Source organism: Eretmochelys imbricata, chromosome 7, assembly GCF_965152235.1.
Source record: "Eretmochelys imbricata isolate rEreImb1 chromosome 7, rEreImb1.hap1, whole genome shotgun sequence".
NCBI classification, from domain to species: domain Eukaryota; kingdom Metazoa; phylum Chordata; order Testudines; family Cheloniidae; genus Eretmochelys; species Eretmochelys imbricata.
The window spans coordinates 116,528,172-116,549,249 of record NC_135578.1 but is presented as its reverse complement, the minus strand read 5'-3'; the positions used below and the strand labels follow the sequence as shown (position 1 = coordinate 116,549,249).

At 44.3% G+C, this 21,078-nt stretch overlaps 1 protein-coding gene across 1 annotated transcript; it reads left to right on the top strand.

Moving 5' to 3' along the window:
- Positions 1 to 1,203: 1,203 nt before the first annotated feature.
- Positions 1,204 to 15,794, top strand: DUSP5 (dual specificity phosphatase 5). Its single transcript, XM_077821759.1, has 4 exons — positions 1,204 to 1,864; positions 6,541 to 6,683; positions 10,051 to 10,270; positions 14,221 to 15,794. The coding sequence occupies exons 1-4, from the start codon at positions 1,471 to 1,473 to the stop codon at positions 14,619 to 14,621; spliced, it is 1,158 nt and encodes a 385-aa protein (XP_077677885.1). The 5' UTR covers positions 1,204 to 1,470; the 3' UTR covers positions 14,622 to 15,794.
- The last annotated feature ends 5,284 nt before the right edge of the window (positions 15,795 to 21,078 follow it).

The following is a 21,078-nucleotide window of genomic DNA, read 5'->3' as shown; positions in this document are numbered from 1 at the left end:
ATCTGGGGCCCCATTGTACTAGTCAGTGGTCCTCAACCTGTGGCCCAATCAGCACACAGCTGTGGCCCTTCGGGGCCATAGAGGTGGTATTGGACGTGGCCCCCAATGGTAAATAGGTTGAGAACCACTGTGCTAGATACACTCCTCACCCATACTGTCTCAGAGGGTATGATCGAAGTACATAATGATTCTTATAGCCTCCACAAGTGTACTAGGTGATTTGCAGAGTGTAAAATAAGTCCCCTGCCTCAAAGAGTTTACAATCTAGAATCTAGTCGTGATATAAGTAAGAGTAATAAGCAAAAAAGGGGTGAGGTTGACGTATTTCAGGACGGATTTCCACACGTCGTACCCACCCCTCCACCACCTCCTCCCCGTTTAAAACCTATTACCATTGCAAACCTATCCTACCACTAATTCTCCTTGATCGGTACCCTGTGTTTTGCCATTTGTCTCAGACTGTGCTGTATCCTAGGCCTTGTCTACACTGGGGGTCTGCCTTGCTTTTAGCCACCACTGTTGCTGCAACCCCCGGGGTGCAGGCCGACAAATCTGCTCTTCTCACAGGGGTAGCGTACCCCTCCTAGCATTTGCACTTGGCCACAGTTTCTATCAGTTTTGCCTCTGCTTTAGGGCTCGGCACTGATGTCTGTAACCAGGGCCCGGCTGTCGATTTACATCCCTGTTGGTGTCTTTCATGAGAAGACTAGCTACGGTTTTAAAACCAGCCCCCTGAGGTAGCTGCAGCCCTTTGAAGCCTCCCCCTTCTCCCTGGGCCAGATTCTAAGAAAGGTGAGCAACCTCCGCCCGCCCCCCCCTTCCTCCCCCCCCACCCCGCTTCCTCGCTTTCATTACTAAGTCAGCGGGGCCCGCGGTGATGAGTGAGTTGAAGGAGGCTGATGACGGGAGAATTTCTGAGGCGTTCTTCAACTTCCTCTGCTCAGCTCTGACTAACGCTTTACTGAGCAGCGCCTCTGCCTTCCCGCCGGCGCCGCTCACGGGGGAGGGGCTCGCTTCCCTCCCCCCCACCCCGCCTTAGTGGCCGTGGCCCCAGCGTGGAGGGGGCGGGGGTTGCCCATATTTAGAACGTTGGTGGCGTCACTCTCCTTATATGGGCAGTGCCGTCAGGAGCCGGCGTTCCATTCAGATAAATTTCCTCCCCGGCGAACGGAATCCCCTGCTGCTCCGGTGGAAATGCGACGGCGGAGCCGGGCGCGCCGCAGCGGCAGGCAGGGGGGATCAGGGGACCGGCTGTAGCCGCTCGAGCCCAACCCGTTTAAGCCCCCGGCCCTTGTAGCGGAGGGGACCCCCCCTCCCTTCTCTTCCCATCCTCAATTTAAGCCACGCAAAAGCGAGACACCCCCCCCCACCACCACCACCCCCCCCGAGTTCATTGCAGCCTGATCCGCCGCTGGCGACGCTCGAGGAGAGGCTCTGCTCAGCCCAGGGGGGCTGCGGCCGGAGACCGCGATGAAGAAGGTGGCGGCCCTCGACTGCCGCCAGCTCCGGAAGCTCCTGCGGAAGGAGCCCTCCCGCTGCCTGGTGCTGGACTGCAGACCCTACCTGTCCTACTCGGCCTCCCGCCTGCGGGGAGCGCTCAATGTCAACCTCAATTCGGTCGTGATGCGCCGGGCCCGCGGCGGGCCCGTGCCCCTCAACTTCGTGGTGCCGGACGAGGCGGCCCGCACCCGGCTGCTGCTGCCGGGGGAAGGGGCGGCCGCGGCGCGGCTGGCGGCGGTGGTCGTCCTGGATCAAGGCACCGGGCACTGGCAGAAGCTGAAGAAGGAGAGCACGGCGCAGATCGTCCTCAACGCCCTGCTGTCCAGCCTGCCGGAGGCCGGGGCCAGGGTCTGCTTCCTGAAAGGTCAGCGGGGCGATGGGCCGGGGAACTGGGGGAGAATCGGGGCGTAGGAAGGTAGGGGGAGGTGGGTAGAATAGAAAACAAGGGAGGGGAGGGGAGAGATGAGAGCGCAGTGCAGGGGGAGGGAGGGAAAGCGGCCCCGCTCTGGTATTTCTCTAGCGACGAAATCCGACAAAAGCCTCCGGCCAGTGGAGCCAGGTAACAGCGGCGGTCCCCGCAGAGCAACATACGCAGCATCCACCCCTGGGCTGGGGGCACGAGCAATATTTGACACACGGGAGGTCACGCGGAAGTTTCATTTCATTTATTTTCCCCGCCCTGCAAATCACCCCCTGGTAGACCCCGGCCTGTCTGTCCCTAACTAGACGTGAGTTAAGGGGCTGATGTTAGGGTGGCCGAAGCCACCTTTTGAGGAATAAGAACCGTGTGTGGGGGTGGGGGGGTGGGGGGGTCATTGCCATGGAACGAGGTGGCTTCAGCGTGGATATGAATTTGAGCGATCTGCAGGGTTAATGAGTCACACAGGTAAGAGTATGCTGGGCTGTTTCCAACCTGCATGCCCTGCATGCCCTATTTCAGTGATGAATTCCTCTATCAAAAGGGAACAATGGATTACTTCGCTTGGCAGTGTTGCCCAGTGTCTGAAATCCTCTACAATGGTGGAAATTATCTCAGTCAGACATTATTTCAGTCCTGCGTGTAACTGAAAACCCAAACCCCAAGTAGTCTGTTCCCGGGTTCAGCAGAGCAGAGAACACCTAAGTAATCTGTGAAGAACGGTGCTATAAAGACTTCCCTGGGGCCCGCAGTATTGCCCCAGCGTGAGAATCCTGTGGCTGATGTCACCAATACAGTACTCCCAATGACTATTTATAGCATTTTCATTGCTCCTTTTTGTTTGTCTTTTGTGTCATGCATGGGTCATAAAACAATAAAAATGAGCACTCAGCCCTTTCTTCTGTCCGCCCTGCTCACCCTTCTCCTTCATTTCTCCTCCTAACGCTTTTGTCTTTTTTATCCTTGCTTTTTCATTCCCTTTTTCAAAAATCCTGTCTGCCTGTGCTCTTCTCAATGCTGTTAGTAAAAGGGAGGGAGGGATCCCTGTAAAGAAACAGAAGCCCTGTTCCATACTTTTCCAGTAACACTTCATCTTGTGGTTTTGCAGCTCTTAAGCTGCAGTTTTCTATTCCAGAAAACAGCAGAAGATTTTATTCCTGAAAGGATTTTAAAATGTAAAGTAGAAATTTTAAAACAAAGAAAAAGGCTTCCAATCCCTCCCAATAAACAAATAAATGATTGCAGCAAATGCTGGGAAACTAGGGCATTTGTAAGTGAGGAGCGGATAAGTTTTAAATCATAGGTGTCTGTGTGAATTACAAACCCATTGATAAGCATGAAGTGTAATCTTTTAGTGACCACAGGGTAATCTGATCAGCTCTTCTGTTCACATAGTCTCATTGCAATTTGTGCGTCATATAAGGAACAACACAACAGAGAGGAGTGTAGTTGCATGAGATACAGGCATATATTCCGTGGTACGAGGCTGAAGGAAGGCCCTTGTACCGGAGATGGGAATATGTAGTAATATTATATCCTCTTCCCTTGGGTAAGCTCAAAGCATTTTCCGAATGCCATGTTAAGCTTTTCAACACCCCTGTGAGGTAGAGGTTAAGTGACTTGTCCAAGGTCACTCAGGAAAAGCTGGGAAAAGAGCAAGATCTTCTGATTCTCAGTCTTGTGTTTTAACCACGAGACCATCTTTTCCCTCCTAATGCACTGCCCCTCCCTTTGAAGTTGTGTTTGTGGGATATGTAATATATCTGAGGAAGAGTGAAATGTAGGGGTTTTATTGCAAAATGTTTTCTATCCACTCAGTGTAGAAGTACTTTCCCTTAATTAGTAAAACTACAGACTCTCTTCCTCTTTCCCCCTCAACCCTGTTTCATTTCCAGTAAACACACTGGAAGCTTGAGTCCACCACGCAGGAACATAAAATATGTAGCAGCATTTAGGAAATGGTGCGGTTTGAAACAAGCCAGACTGACTCAGTGGGCAGCTAGGCTGACTCAGTAGGGAGACAGACCCTTAGAAGTCATGGTGGTTCTCGAAGATGCCTTCTTCCGAAATGCCAGGGGGAAATAAGAATCACTTTTGAAACTCTCTGATCACTGGTCAGAAAACAGTTTAATTTTGTTTTCAGTAACATTAACATTGCTGCCTAACCCCAGGTATGTGAAATGGATCATCCTGTTGATTGTTGGAGGGGTTTTTTTCCTGGAAGCTGTAGCTGGCTTTGGTAGGCAGGCTGTCCTAAAGCCTGTCTGTATTTTGAACTGTGTTAAAAATCATCTGACTGTAGTGTGAGGACATAAATGCGAAGAGCCATAAGAGAGACCAGAGACCGTTCTTAACCTTTCTCCCTGTCATCCTTGTTTACCATTCAAGTGGGTGGCATGAAGAGAGGGGGCACTGGGGAAAGTGTGGCTAATTGGGGTCTGAACCAGGGAGTTATGATGCGATTGAGGCATGAGTCAGACTCTTGTCAGCTAATCACAGTGCCCTGTACAATTCTATAGGGAATTGCTTTTAGTACTGAGTAGCGTCATGCCTGTTTGGGTGGGTTTTTTGTAAGCCTCCCTTACTTGTTTAGCTCTAGGAGTTCAATGTGTCAGATCTTCCATGTGTGGAGGAGCAGTTCCTGGGGAGGGGGGGGGGGTCATGGAAAGGTAAAACAATAAATCACTTACCACTGGGTAGTGGTACTAGCTTCATATAACAAGAATTATGTTAATGATTGATGAAAATAGAGATGTGTACTGTGCTTCAATGTGATGAGCAATGTAGTATTTGCAGAAATGACCTCAAGGAAGTTAGGTTTGGGGAGGGGGGGAGAGGATGACTCATTTTAAGAATGGTCTGCAAATATCTTGATCCCCAAGGCTTGCAATTAACCATTTGCCGGCTGCACCCACAATCTGCCCAAGAGAAATCTGTGTCTCTGTTGAAAACATATCTAGATTTCTCTTGGGTGGATTTCTATGCTTATTCAAGAGGAAAAACAACAATATGGGTCATAAATAGATATCATGGTTAAATATATAAATAACATAGATTCTTCCTATGCAAGGCCGTCAGGAAGACTGATCAAAACCTTGCCCGGCGTATGGGTTGTTTTGAGAGGCAGGGGGTTTGAGAGGCAATTTCAAGGCATGGTTGTGGGTGAGTTTGAGGGCTTGTAATACTTACCTAAAGAGCCAACACTATTTGCCCTGGATATTGTTTTATTAGCCCCTTTAAAGCCCTGTATTTTATTTATTAATTTGCCTCCTGACCTAGTGACTTTCACTGTGTGCTCACTGGCAAAGGGTTGCACTGTCTTGCAGTAGGTGGAAAGGTATACTTCTGAATTATGAATGGATGGGATTACTATTCTTCTAGGGCCTGATCTAAAGCCCATTGAAGAAAATAGAAAAAATATTGCAACTCCAGCACCCGTGTTATTAAGAGCAACATGAATTTCAGCATATGTCCTTTTTATTAGACATCTGAGACACAGGTTAAAATGTCAGCATGACTGTACCATGCGAATACATCTATATTACTTATGCAGTCATTCAAAACTTTAGCACTTCTGTTTGTTCTTGAGGAATTCCATTAATGTGGTACCCTGCACTGACATCGTGTATAGTAGTAATAAACGGTTGCAAGTCAGCTAAGCATATCTTGCATTTATTTGGTCTGGGGGCCTTATTTACTTAAGGGCCACACTCCTGAGGATTATTAAATTTACTGTTAAGACTTATTCTTCCTTTTTTTCTTTTACTGGAAACTCACTAAAAGGTGCAATTAATAAAGTACAAAAAATTGCTTTTAAATGGTTTCTGTTCCAACTGTTCACATTCACGCGCAGAATATTCACAGTGGTGAAATAGATGTCAGTTTAGCTAATGACAAACTTTGAGTTACAATGTAATAATAGGATTAATTCCTTTTCATTAGCAACGCAGTGAATATAACACTGTACTTAAACGGTGCAGAATAGCTCATGTGAGGCTATCCAGTTGTCAAAGGCTATCACAGGATTTCATTAAGTTTTATGGCTGTTATTTAATGGATCGATTTCATTCAAAACATCTTCATTAACTTTCAATCCCTTGTGATTGTGTAATTAATCATCACAGTGCAAACACCTCCTATATGTTTATACTCGTATAAAAATGCAAATATATGGAATTCATTTATGTTATTTATGTTGGCACACTGCATAGAGTAATAATTGATATTAAGAGGATGAAAACTGTAGCTAGCAATCTCCTTTTCTGTCTCAAGTGCTAGAAATTCTGATAATTTATAAAATACATTAAATGGTTAGTCCTCATGAAGTTAATATTTGCCAGATTCAACAGATTTACATTCACAAACGGTTTTAATCTGTATCCATCAGCTTTTTAGCAAGTTAATAATTGTTAGCTATAGTGCAGTTTTTCTTTGAGAGCACAAAGCCTTTTTAAACAAACACTTTGACTGAATGGAACTTTCTTTGTTATTGAACACCCCATGGGAGTGGTCATTTATTATGCAGTATTCTGATTTATTGGAAGCTTAACTTCTGAGCCAGCTTAATTAACTAAATTTTCAGAAACCTGAAAATTCATATTTCTCTCTCTGTTTTTTCCTAGGGGGATATGAAACCTTTTACTCTCAATATCCTGAGTGCTGTGTAGATGTAAAACCCATTTCCCCAGAGAGAAATGAAATGGAGAGAAACCTCAACAGCCACTGTGAGAAGCAGAGCACCAACCACAAACCGGCTTATGATCAGGTGTGTTTAGGGGAAGCTGTAAATAATTCTCCCTGTCCCCTCCCCCACATAGACATTTTCCAGGGCTTCCTGTTATAATTGACTATTCACTCTGTTATTTTCATCTGGTGCTTCAATTAAGCTGTCAAAGAATGGGTCTGTGGTTTTTCCTGTTTTCCTGGGGTCTTAAGTGCTGAGGGCTTGAGACCAGGACTGGAGCCAGCAAATACCATTTAACAGAGCAAACACATTCAAAATGATCTGACAAATGCTGTAGGGGAAGGGAAACAGGGATAAGGAGAACATAGCATTTGCTGCACTTCTGAGGTTCAGATTAGTTGTAGGTTATTTGTTAAGGGTTTAAAGGGAAAGGCTGTAGGGAATCCTCTGTCCTCTTTTTGCAACGCCTCCAATTTATGCAAAGAAAAAAAAAGTTGGAAAAAATTTACAATTTAGTTACCTTAGAATCTAACTATTTATGATATCAAATATACATATATGTGTGATACGTAATATTTTCACAGAGCCAGCTTCTGCTCCCATTAACTTCCGTGGTACAGGATTAAGCCCACAGAGAGAGCTTTCACTTATCCCAAGAAATAGGAAAAAAAGCAAAATACCATCTGTCTTACTTTTAAAAATTCCATAATTCCAGATGTGCAAGATAGTCTTTGTGGTATCTCGGGACAATAATATTTGTAAATATCTGATTCTTCCTCTTCCCCCCTCGCACTGAGAAATAACCAAATCTTGATCTGAGAAACTTTGGCCATTCCTCTGGAGGTACTGCCAGCCAAAGGAATCATGATGCCTCTTTAATTAAAGCCCCTAAGTAGATCACAAGTGATAGCTGCATCTGTTATCGATCTACCTTGTGAAATATCTGCATACTACTACTGATGCAAACAAACCTGGGTGCTAGTAAAAAAGCCATTGTAGTGTGAATCGGCAATCCACATGTTGAGTAAAGAGCTGTTCCAAATACTGCTCAGTAGTACCTTGTACTAGTGTTTTCAAAACAAGGAAAACCACAAACCAACACAGCTAGCGCAAATATTATATTTTGTTGACTTTCTCATTACACTAGCAAGTACGTCACAGTCGGCAAAAGGAGACTTTCCTTTTCAAAATCCTTAAGCAACAAATGTCACTCTAGGGGACTTAAATCTTAAAGCAGGGACAGGAAAAGAACCGCCACATGTATCATCAGCCATTAAGGACTTATGCATCTATCTACCCTTGATCTCCAATGCTTTTCAGTCCCCTGTATCAGTGGTTCTCAACTAGGGGTACACATACCCCGGCGGGTACACCGGGGTCTTCCAGGGGGTACATCAATTCATCTAGATATTTGCCTAGTTTTAGAACAGGCTACATAAAAAGCACTAGTGAAGTCAGTACAAACTAAAATTTCATACAGACAATGATTTGTTTATACTGCTCTGAAATGTAAGTATGATATTTATATTCCAGTTGATTTAATTTTGTAAATCTATGGTAAAAATGAGAAAGTAAGCAACTTTTCAGTAATAGTGCGCTGTGACACTTTTGTATTTTTATGTGTGATTTTATAAGCAAGTAGTTTTTCAGGTGAAACTTGGGGGTACACAAGACAAATCAGACTCCTGAAAGGGATAGAGTAGCCTGGAAAGGTTGAGAGCTACTGCCCTGTATGACATGCAAGGAACCACTCCTGCAATCAGATGCAGATTCATTTTAACAGGAACAAGACACCAAAGGGACCTGCGGGTGCCCTGCATCTTGTTGGATTGGGACCCCTAGTAGCCCAGTTGAAATTACTGGGGCTATTCATATGCCAGAAGCTGGGAATGGGCGACAGGGGATGGATCACTTGATGATTACCTGTTCTGTTCATTCCCTCTGGGGGCACCTGGCATTGGCCACTGTCGGAAGACAAGATACTGGGCTAGATGGACCTTTGGTCTGATGCACTACGGCCGTTCTTAAGAGTGAGAGTGGGAGGACTAGGTTCTGTGAATAGTATATTGTTTAGAAGATCAATTTCTCTGTGGTACTTCCTCTTTGTGGGATTTCCACTGGGGAAATCCTCACACCAAGAAACACACCCAGGGGAACACTTCTGATTACAGCTCTCAGTCTGGGGTCGAGATGATTTTGTTCAGTAGTGTTCTGTTTCTTGAACCTGGAGGCCGGTTTTGTCCTGAGCAGGCTGAGAATGTTCATTCCTTTTTACCGCTGAACAAAACATTGACTAAAAGGCACTCTTTTGGGGGGTGTCTCGAGGTGACCTGCAAAGGGAAAACACTCACGTTCCAGCCGCTTTCCCAGCATGTGCTGAATAACGGCATTAATAGCCAGACTAAGGCAGGTATTCAGCGTACTGCAAATGAAGGCAGTGCCGCTCAGCCTAGGTGCTGTGCAGTGAGCGCACCATGGGAAAGTTACCTGCCGAGTCTTTGAAATGCTTCTCTGTTAGGCTGTGTTTTGGGTTTTGTTCCCTTTCTTCCCCCCTTCCCCCGCATCTACTATTTACTTCCTTTCGTGGAAGAAGGAACAGAAATTACATCTCTGGTGGCAGAAAGCTGTGGGTGGCCCAGAGCAGCAGCAGTGAGTGTGCGGTGCATATGACGTGGCAGAGCTCTGTGCCTCCATGTTACTGCTGTTAGGCATGCAGGAAATGGAGGCAGCTAAGCTAAGCTTTGTCACTGAGGTCGGGGGAGGCTCTGCAAACAGACACCAGCTGTCACTGTGCAAGTCTCTCTTAGGTGTGGGTGAAAAAGGTGCTTTACTCTTCAATCCATTTATGTTTTCAGGTTTGCTTTCAAAGCAGCCATACAATAAACACACACATCTAGGCATTCGGAAGTCTAGTGTGTGTGTGGGGGGTGGGTGGGTTGGGTTGTTTTTTGGTTTTTTTTCTTGGTTACAAATTGGGTACTGTGAGGTTTCTTGTTAACATACTTGGTGTGCGTGGGTTCCAAGCCCTGCACTGATCGCACAAACTGGTTTTCTGTGTGCACCTTTGTGCACTGCTTTGAAATGGCACCCTTTTTGTCTCTGCAAACTCTCCAGGGAAATTAGCTTCACGTATGAAAGCACTTTGGGTGAGTTCTAAGGGGAAGCATAGCACTTTAAAGAAAGCAGGAAACATCATGTGTGTGAGTGGGCTGGAACTGGTTTCGGACCTCAGCTGTGGATGGACAAGAAAATGAAAGCCTTTTTCTGTGTGGGCTCTGCCATTACAATGATTCACTGGTCAGGATCTAAAACCACCAGACAGGGAGTCAGCACCCACGCTGGCTCTGCTGAATTTCTCTGTTCAATGATTCTGCCATAACGTAAGACAAAGCTCACTTTGGGGGGGTGGGAAAAAGCAAAATAACGTATTTTTATCTTTAACTTCTAGGGTGGTCCAGTTGAAATCCTGCCTTTCCTTTACCTTGGCAGTGCCTACCATGCTTCCAAGTGTGAGTTCCTAGCCAACCTGCACATCACAGCCTTGCTCAATGTCTCCAGGAAAGGTTCAGAGTCCTTTAAAGAGCAATATTGTTATAAATGGATCCCAGTGGAGGACAGTCACATGGCAGACATCAGCTCTCACTTCCAGGAAGCCATAGATTTCATTGGTAGGTATAGCTATTCTACTGTATCTTTAAAAAAGCTTTAAAAGAGTCACTGAATTTTAAAAAATCTCAAATACTCTATACTTCTATAGCATCTTTTAGCCAAGGAACTCAAAGCGCTTTTCAAATCATGAGAGGCCCATGATGCGGTCAAGTATTATACTGATTTCACTTAAGGGCAAATTGACATATGGAGTGGTTAAGGATTTTGTTTAAGGTTTCATGATAAATCAGTGGTAAAGTTAGGAATAAAACCCAGCAATCTGATCACCTTCTCTTGTCCTAACCACTAGACAACACACTTAAAAACTAGATCTATATCTGTGTCTGAATATGAAAATAGCTGTTTAAATACTAAATCTAGATCTATGTGCAAAATCCATATGGAATTGGCATACAAATTAACTTTTGAAAGGGAAAACTGCATTTAACCGTTCTTTCTTGTAAATGAGATTCATTTTAAAAAAAATCTCTTCTAGCTAAATGCAGCAACTAATTTACACACATTCCTAGAAAAGGGAAAGCACAAATTATTTTCATGCATTTCCAGATGTCATTGCAAATGCCCAAGCTTATTTTAATCATGTATAAAATTAGACTGATATTTTTTTCTCATCATCAGATGAATTAAATGCAGGCAAATACGGAAAATGTGGACTGGGAGCATAGTTTCTTTCCAGGTCTTTCTTCCAGATTTGTGTAGAGAGCAGAATTTGAGGATAAATATGATTTACATTTGGCTTTGTAGGGGGAAGACGGGACAAAGCAACTCAGTGGTATCAAGTTGCACAGACCACGGGCATGCGTAGGGCAGGGGCAATGGGATGGTGCTGGAGATAATTATATGAGTTATATATATATATAACTCATATATGAGTTATATTATATAATTCGGTGTCTGTAAGACTGTAGCAAACACACATGTAATTTCCGCCCAATAAAGGAATGTTTCCAAAGACGATGGTCTTCCTTCTAGCTTTCGTATGGGGGTGTCTTCTGCACATCGGGCCTTGTCCAAAGCCTATTGATGTTAATGGAAAGACATTCCCACTGACTTCCTTGGCCTTTGGATAAGGCCCATGATTCCTAGTGAATGCAGGGTTAGCTTATTTATTTATTTGTTTGTATTGCAGCAGTGCCTAGGAGTCCCAGTCATGGACCAGAACCCCATTGTGGACAAACACAGCACGTCCACATTATTGCAGAGCCATTTTGGCCTTGCTTTGTCCTTTAAATCATTTTGATTACTAAAGCCAAGTCTACATGAGAAAATTAGGTCTATCAACTGTCTCAGTCAGGAGGGTGAGAAATCCACACCCCTGAGAGGTGGCATTAAGCCGACCTAAGTCCCGGTGCCGATAACACTAGGTCGACTGAAGAATTCTTCCATTGACCTAGCTACTGCCTTTCGGGGAGGTGGATTGCCTACGCCAATGGGAGAACCCTTTCCATCAGAGTAGGCAGCGTCTACACTGATGTGCTACAGTGGCTCAGCTGCATTGACGCACTGGCGCCGCTAGAGCATTTTACGTGTAGACAGGTGCTTAGTAACTTAGGGTATGTCTGCACAGGGAGAAAAGATCCGTGTCCCACATGCGGTAGGCCTGGCTCAGCTGGCTTGGGCTCACCGGGCATGGACGGCATGGGGGAAAATTACTGTGCTGACTTTTGGGCGTGGGCCGGGGCCTGAGCTCTGGGACCCTGGGCGGGGGGAGCATCTAAACAGCATTTTTTCAGCATTGACTGTGAGCCCAAGTCAGCTGACCAAGGCCAGCTAAGGGTTTTTTTGTCCCTCTGTAGACACACCCTTTAACTTTTGCTTTTAAATAACCCTGTCTTGCATCAAATTGGGAGGCCTTCTGAAAGATCCAGTCCTCCCCTCTCACCCCCAGGATATTGGACAGACCTAGATAGAGTTAATGGCATGGCAATTAACTCTGTGGAGCACTACAGAAGGAAGCCACAATGTAAAACAGAGTCGATGGGCGTAGACTTGTGGGTGGAGACTTGTGCTATCAATAACATTTGAAAGGAAAACAGAGAGGAATCACAAAGTTAATTATGAAGTCTCTCTTTTTTTCTGCCTGTCTGTTGCTGGTGGTTTAGTTGGGTCATTCAGATTCAGCGGACTCTTAAAAAGAGAGGGGTAGCTTGCAGGTTGTAACATATATTTCTAGCCTCTAATTGCTTTCTGGTGCTGATGACTTATGGGGCTTTTTACATTTTTAAGGGGAAACTCCAGTGCACCACAATCAGTAGGGATTTTTTATTATGATTTTCCCCCTCTTCTGGTAGAAGTTTAGTCACTTAGAACTCGCCAAACACTTTGAGGATGGCTTAACTTTTGGTTTTCCTTTTTATTTCTAACGTAGTGGGAACTGTACATTTCTGTAGCGGTTCACACACATAGATTATTTTGTACAACAACTAAATTTAACCAACTGCCGAGGATTTCGTCCTTCATCAGATGACAAAAGGGGAAAGGAAAACGATAACGTGTTCAGCTTTTTATGTTGTTTCAGGGTTATGTATAGAGCACACGCTCATGTTCCATTTCTCAGTAAACTCGGGAACATATTTCTCAAGCCAGCCTGACCAGAGAATTTCTATTTTCAAACTAGATTTTTATGGAAGGAGCTTATTTTAAGCATTTTTCTTTAATCTAATAACAATAATTGTGTTGTGTGAGTAACCTCCATGCCTCCTGATGTGGAAAATGGTAGTTTGCACAAGCCATTTATAGCCTGACTTAAGTCCAAGTATCCTTTAACTGGGCTATAATTAGAGACTTTATACTATTTATTATGCACTTTGTGGTGGAAGCCGCAGGAATCAAGCTTGGCATCCCCATACAACTGTAAGTGTGTGTGTGGGGAGAGGGGGCGGCGTACCAAAAAGATCCGGGTAAGGGAACAGAGATGGTATTTCACATTGGCTAAGAGCCTATCTCAGCAATGCTGAGAGACCTTGCTATAACATAGCAGTGACCCAGCCATATTATACAGCAGTTCTGCCCTGCCAGCAAACAGGTGCATGCTCTGTTATGGTGCTGTATTTCTCCTCTAGTTTTGTGTTATAACAGTCATTTTTGCTGTGTAGATGAACCCTCAGTTCTGTATCTTCACCCACTGCGGTCGACGGCTCCCTGAGAGACTTTCGAAGATGGGCTGAGATACTTGCCCAGTGCAAACCCAATAACTTTCTATTTTCCAGTTTGGGACCATTTAACGTGGGTTTGTAGGTTGGTGTTTTGGGGGTATTTTTGCAACACAGCTGTCAAATGAGGGCAAATACGTGTAATGTTGTGTCTCAGAACCAAAGTGAGGTTCAGGTTCATCGTTTCTGAAAACACTAGTTGCCCAGGTGAACTTACCCAATCAAACTCAATTCTGAAGTCCTATCCCAAGTGAAACTCCTGCTGAGCATGACTGCAGCTTTGTCGGGGTTAGGACAGCAGAACTGGGCCCGTGCATTGATGACTTTGAGCACTAACAAAGAAAATGTTACGCTAGCTGCAAGGGCAGCATCATACAAGTGCCTGTTGGGTACCAAACTCTGTCCCACAAAGCTGAACGAATACAGCATTCTGATTGCTGTGGAATTGCTGATACTTTCCACCTTGTCTTTGTAGGAAAAGATAATTTAATTTTTTTACGGAAGAGAAGGGGAAAAGCCTTCTTAAAATTAGAGCTTGGGCCAAAGGGACAGCTCTTAAGCAGATCCCAATCTGTATTTTGACTCAGACCCATCTCTGCTTGTTGTTTTAATCTCTGCTTGATCATGAATTGTTTGTGTATCAAATAAGAGGGGGACTCACCCTCCTCCTGGATGACTGGACATGTGGCTTCTTCTAGATGATGCATTTTGTTTTCAGTGTCCCTTGAAATGAGAACTGCAGCATCCTTCTTGTCCGTAATGAGAACTAATGTCTGTAATGAATTATTTCTTTCCAGACTGCGTGAGGCGAGCTGGAGGCAAAATCCTGGTGCACTGTGAAGCCGGAATTTCACGCTCCCCCACCATCTGCATGGCTTATCTCATGAAAACGAAAAAGTTCCGCCTGGAGGAGGCATTTGATTACATCAAACAACGTAGGAGTCTGATCTCACCAAATTTTGGTTTCATGGGCCAATTACTACAGTATGAGTCAGAAATCCTGTCTTCCACTCCTAGTCCCCCTGTTGCCTCATGCAAAAGAGAAGCTGTGTCTTTTTTTGCAGAAGAACTGACTTTAAGCAAAAACTTTGAAGGCTCATGTTACACATTTCCTACCTCAGTCTTGAGTTCTGTGCCCATTCGTTCTCCTGTCCATCAGCTAAAACTTAGTCCTATTACTGCATCTTCATCATGCTAAGCCCTATTGGAAATTAGAAATAATATGTTCCTTTGTTACCAACTGTGATTCCAATAAGAACATTTCATGAACGTGCAATACAGAAGGCCTCACTGATTTATTCCAAAACAGAATAGTCATAGTGGGTGAAAACTTGTGTATATGGACACTGACTACCAACAAAAGTGATGTACACAGGGCTGGCTTTCTAAAGATTTAATGTCCTCTTTAAAAACAAAACACTGCTTTTCTAAGTTTTTAATAGAATGCAACCACTACTGTACTTCCAGACCCCTAGGGAACAATGGAACCCCTTCCACGTAAACGGGTCAGACCCATACAACTGTCTCTCAGTTCCTGTCTCTTTGAAAAATTGTAACAGCCTTGTTTAAAGGGTAAGCAATAAACAACTGTATCAGGAAAGATCAAGTCAAATGAAAAGCACAATCCTTGAAACGACAGGGAAGGCAAGCACTCTAATATTCGTTTTGCCTTTTTCCTTGTTGTTTGTTTTCATGCGTCAGGGATTAAGCTGATCTGAAGCTGGGGTTAGGAAGAAATTTCCCTTTGTGATTTTATTATTGCAGAATCAGGGGCATTACAGGGGGTTTTCACCTTTCTCAGAAGCATCAGGCATTGGGCCACTCTCTGTGACAAGATATTTAATTACATGGACCATCGATCTATTTAGGTGTGGCGTTTCCTGTGTTTCTGCATTTGCCTTTGTACTGTATGTGCTTTTACCTAACACAGAGAACCAGGGACTTTAAATGAAGTGATCAGGCTATCCTGCTGAGCTACTATATCTCATCTGTTATTTAAGAACTGCCCTATAATACTTGAACATCTATCTAACCCTCCTCAAAGTTACTCTTCCATCCATTGAAACTGTAATTGATGGAATTTAGACTAAAAGTCTCAGCCCCATCCTCTGACCCCTTCAAAGTGTTACTGGTTCGTACTATGTGGAGAAAAGTGGTCTTGTTCAGTGTTAAATGGCTTGCTGTCATATGTAGGGTCATTCCCACCTAATGTTTCTTCTGGTAAAATTGTCTCTCACAAGGGGACTGACTGTCTTTTGTGTTGAGTTTCTGTGTCTGCAGGGAGTTCGGTATGTGCTGCTGCTTTGTCCGTTGACCTTTGTTTTTTTATATGGGAAATAGCAATAATTCCCTGAAGATCTTGTGAATGTGAAAGAAAAACTGAAATGTTTTTATGGAGTGTCAAATAAAAGAAAAACTGTTGAAAAAATTCTGCTTGCTTTACTTGCAACAAGTCCATTAGGCTCACAAACAGCTTGTGCCACAGAGTGTACTGAAAGCAGTCTTGGGCCATGGGAACCCCGAAGCAGATATATTGAAAGAGGAGAGAGTAAAAGCACCTGGGCTACCTGCAGAAGACCCCAAAAGTATGTATTTATTTAAGAAGCCTGAAACACAGTGGCTTATTTCCAGGTGGTTTGTGGGAACACTCCTGGTTGACAGCTGCCATTTTGTTTGTGAGCAGGGACTGAACTGGGGACTCCCAAAGTAAAACCATGAGCCTTTTACATCTTCAACTGAATGACTTACGTCCTCTCCTTGGGAGATGTAAGAGTTCTGTGAATCAAGCACAAAGGGGTGGGGACAGGGACATGTAATACACAGCAAACTGTGGGTTTATGATGTTTGGAACCGGAAATTCATGTGAAATGTCAGAGTCTCTGAGCCATTTCTTGTCCAGGAACCAGCTGCAAGTGGTAATTGCCATGAAGCTGCCCTGGAGATGTTTCTGGCTCAGCACTACACCCTGCTCTCTCCAAGTTATCAGAATCTAACGTTTTGGCTCCTTTACAGACCCTCCAAATGCTGTGTGGCTTATCCATCTGTAGGAGAGGCTAAACTAAAGGGAAAGGGGATGAAGGACAGGGCGCAGGGGAAGAAGAGGGTCGGACAGACAGGGATGGAGTGAATCTAAGGTGAAGAGATGGGGAGGGTTGGAACAAACAGCCAATCAGCTCAGGGCAGAAAAAGTCAAGTCAAAGCTCTGAATGTCCAGAGATCCCTGCCTTGGCTGTTTCTGCTCCTTCCAGCTGAAGTCTCTGGCTGGCTCCACGGAGCAGCAGGGAGCCACCACCTGGGTCCTAGTGGTCTAAGAGTGGGGGAGTTCTCTTCCACACAGTTCTGGGTCCAGTGGGGTACTGGAGAAAGGGGTGACCCCAGCTGGGGCCCATTATACCCTCGCTCCCCTCCTTTGGCTGCTTCTGTCCCAACTGGCTGGAGTCTCTGACTCTGGCCTTAATGTAAGTACTAGTAATAACTCTTTGCCTTTATGGCAACTTTCATCAGAGGCAGTCAGAATGCTTTATGAGAGAGGGCCCAGAACTGTTCCTTCAACCTGAGGAAACCGAGGCCCAGAGTGTTAGATAATTTGTTGGAGGTTGCAGTGTGCGTCAGTGACAAGGCAGGGAATAGAGCCCGTGCCTCCCGCGAAAGCTCTGCAGTATTATTAGTCATTTGTATTTCTCCTAGCTCAAAACTCCATATGGCGCGCATACGTATTCTTTGTGCATTAGGCACTTTGCTAAAGGCCACTTTCTCCTCCCCAACCTCCCCCTCCCCAGTGACTCACATAAAGAAGATGATTTTATGTTCCCCAGTGAAAGCGTGATGTCCAATCTGAGCTACTAATGGCAAATGCATCTACAAGCTGTCAGAAAAAAGCTAAGCCAAGAAATGGTTTGGGACACTATTGTTCTACACCAGAAGCAAGAACTACAGCACAGCTGTTGTCTTCCTCTGTTTGCCACTCCTCTCCCTCCCCATAATCAATCTGTTGGTTTCCATACTGGTACCTGGTTGACGCTTCCACAGCTGCTGTAGACACAGCTTTCTAAACCCCAGAGGTCCCAGACAACTGTCTCACTCTCTGCCTCTACCCCAAACTCCAACACTTACACTGGCTTCCTGTTGCCTCCAAATCCTATTCACACCCTGCTCACCCACGCTCAGCAACCTCAGGCTGAGGCTGATCCTGCTGATTCTCCACAGTCAAAGGCTACTCTTTCACTGGTGCTGTCCCTTCTGTCTGGAGCTTTTCACCCCTTCTGAGTCTCAGCCTCTCTCCAAATGGCACTATCAGACTTCCTTTTCCTCTTTAGCACAGCAGGGGTTGTGTGAGGCATGTTTTGGCCTGGTGGGAGAAGGATCCTTTATAAACATAAGCTGTTATCTTCTAGAGCCATTAATCCTCACTTCCAGTGTGACATGGTACCAGTAGCGCACATTGCAGCTCAGGAGGTATACGTGTTAATCCCTCTGAGCAGGCGAGATTTAGCCCCTGTTAACAGTGAGCCAAATCAAGTCCTGGTGTAAGCAAGTGCAACACTATGCTTATCCCCACCCCCTTTGAGTTTGGTCTTTGAAACTTGCAAGCAACAGCTATGCTGAAAAGCTTTTGGGAACTGTTGTTTGACTTGCCAATAAGGTGGTTTGTTTTTTTTTCAGTCCAGGTCACACTCTAGCAACTCCCCTGGCTTTTAAAAGGGTTAGAAATCTGACTATGGAGAGAGGTTGGTAAAAGTTCTTGCCGCTCTCGCATTGATGTTCATTAACTGGTTTTAAGGAAGGTCTCTATCGTTCTGTGGGGATGGCGATAATAGATTTTTTCCCTATTTATATGATTAAGGGCCTTCTCATTGCAGAAGCTACTCCACTGAGGCTGTTTTCACTGGAAAACAGGTGTATTTTTGCAGTGAGTTAGTTATCTCAGTGTAAAATCCAAGTGGAAATAGATAGGGCATTGTAGTTTTTACCTTGACTAGCTACGTTGAGGTAAACCCCAGGTTAGGGGTCTAGAGTTGAACTGGACTAGCTACATCAAAGTTAAAAATGACCTGCACTTGGTTTCCACTGGGATTTTACATCAAATTAGCTATAATTCCACTCTTTTTGCAGAGAAGCCGTAGCCTGAGAGTGACCTACTTTAGTTTTTTTTATTTTTTAATTCCTTGCTTTCCCTTGGAGACAATTTTCAGGAGACAAAAACTGAATGAACATGGTTCTCTGCCAATATTGTAATTTGTATGTTAAAGATAACACTCACAGCACTGAAAATTCAAAGGACCAAATTCACGCTAGGCATAACTCAGTGAAAGGCAATGGAGTGCCACCCAGGAGGAATGTGACCCAGTGCCTCCCTTTTTCATGGGGCTGTGCTAATTGGAAGGGAGAGACAAAGTTTCTTCTCATTCTTTTTGGGGGAAAAGCAAGAATGAATTTATAGAGCCACATGAATGTGGAAGTAAGATTTTGGCACCGGAGGTGTTACCACCACCACCACCCATTACACTTCCCTGACATTTGCTTTATCACATTGCAGGCTTTCTCTGAGACATGAGTAAGGCCTCTAAATAAGGAATATGAAAAATAGCTCATGAGATAGGTTGAGTCATTGAAGTAAATCAAAGGAAGTGCTGGTGCTTGACTTTCAGTGGTAAAGTCCCACTTTATTTCATATTCATATTATAAATTATGGGGCCATTTTGCTCCGATTCCATCTCAACTTAAAAATTGTAAGTGCTCAGCCATTCATGAGGCATTAAGGATTATGAGATAAATTCAGTTTTCCATTACCAGTTATGATGCATTTCTCTGCCCTGGTACAGGTACATGCAATGAATATAAAGGCTACAGAATGAAACAGCCTCTATGCTCATGTCCTAAATGTTCAGCTGTTGTTTCAACTTTGTTCTCATGAGGGTTTGTGTCAGTAAAATATCCCTTTCAGGTGGGGCTTTCAGAAGCACTCAGGATTGGCCTCACAGCTCATATTGAAATCAGTGGGAGGTTTTTTTATTACTAATTATTTGCATTAAGAGTGCTAATCATGGACCAGGATCTCATTGTGCTAAGTTCTGCATACACAGAAGAAAAAGACGGTCCCTGCCCCAAAGAGCTTTCAATCTACGTATAAGACAAGAAACAGTGGGTGGATACAGACCAGCAAAGGAAGGAGCACATGGAAACAATGAGACAGTATTGTATGATAGGCAGTGGTCTCAGTATACCAGCTGGGCAGCACATTATTAGTTCTTCCAGTGGCTTCAGTGGGAGAAGAGTTAGGCCAATGCTGAGCAAGTGAAAATCCCACCCTTCAAATATACTTCTCTCTCCATTTGCCTCAATTAACTTTTCAGCAAAATATGTTATGTGGTCATCGTTCCCAACCTTGAAGTCCCTGGGCTACTCGTATTAGAAAAGTTACTCACGTGGGTGAGTGTTTACAGATCTGGTCCCCGTGTCCCCAAAGCAAAGCTGGATTGTAGTTTTTTTCATGTACCTATTCTTTTTGTTAAACGAATGACTTGTGGTTTATGTCTGTCATCAAGTGATACTCAGTTTCTGAGCTTTCTGTGCAAGGCTGACAGGATTGGATAACATGACAGCAATAGTCCTTAAACTGTACTGGACTGGATTCCACTGATAGGGCCTAACCCAAAACCCACTGTGGGAAGTGGGAGTCTTTCCATTGATTTAACTGGGTTCTGGGTAAGGCATATGGCAAAAGAATCTCTTCCCATGCCCAGAATAGCTTTACTTTAAAAGTGGGTCACTGTAACTAGAATTCCAATTTGTGCTGTATTTGTCTATTTATTTCTTTTTATAGAACTCAGACTAGAGAGAACCACACCCAAGAGTCAATGTTTTCTGAGTGTCTACATTAGCACTTGCAATCATGTTAGTTAAGTCAAGCTAATTGGAAAGCAATTCACTGCATTTATAATATAATGAAAAGCTGTCATCTAGGCAAGCCTGGAACTGAGCACTCCAAGGAGTGATTTAATAACAAACATGGTTGCTTAAGTGTGTAGGTTTCTAACAACGATGGAGTAAACTTGTGCTCGTTACTTTTAGGGATGTTCTGAATCCTACGAACTGTGGTCTCTTGTGCAATGTTCACAGCGCCCTCAAACAATTGACAAAGAGGGAGGATGTTTATGTGGTTAATGTACAGGGCTAGGAGTCAGGTGAGCTGGGAACGGTTCCGGGTTCTGCCACTGATTCCCTGGGCTAGCTTGGGGAATCTCATTCAAACTCGGTGTCTCATCTCATAATAGTGATACTCACCTATTTCTGAGCAGAGCTTTGAAGCTTTATCCATAGATTATAAAGCCAGAAGGAAACACTGTGATAATCGAGTCTGACCTTCTGTCCAGCACAGGCCATAGGATTTCCCTGAATTAATCCTTGTTTGAACAAGTGCCTATCTTTTAGAAAAATGTCAATGTTTGCAAAGCACTTTGAGACAGAAGGTGCTACAGAAGTGTAAAGTACTGTTATTTAGTAAGTTCTGTCCTCCCTGAACCCATACGTTCAATAAGAGATAAGATTGTTAATGTTCAACTGATTTTTCCAGTATATGTTTTACTTCAAATCAAAACCAGCAGGCAGCACTTTATAAAATAGCTTAATAAACTACAGGGCCTGCCAACCACTCC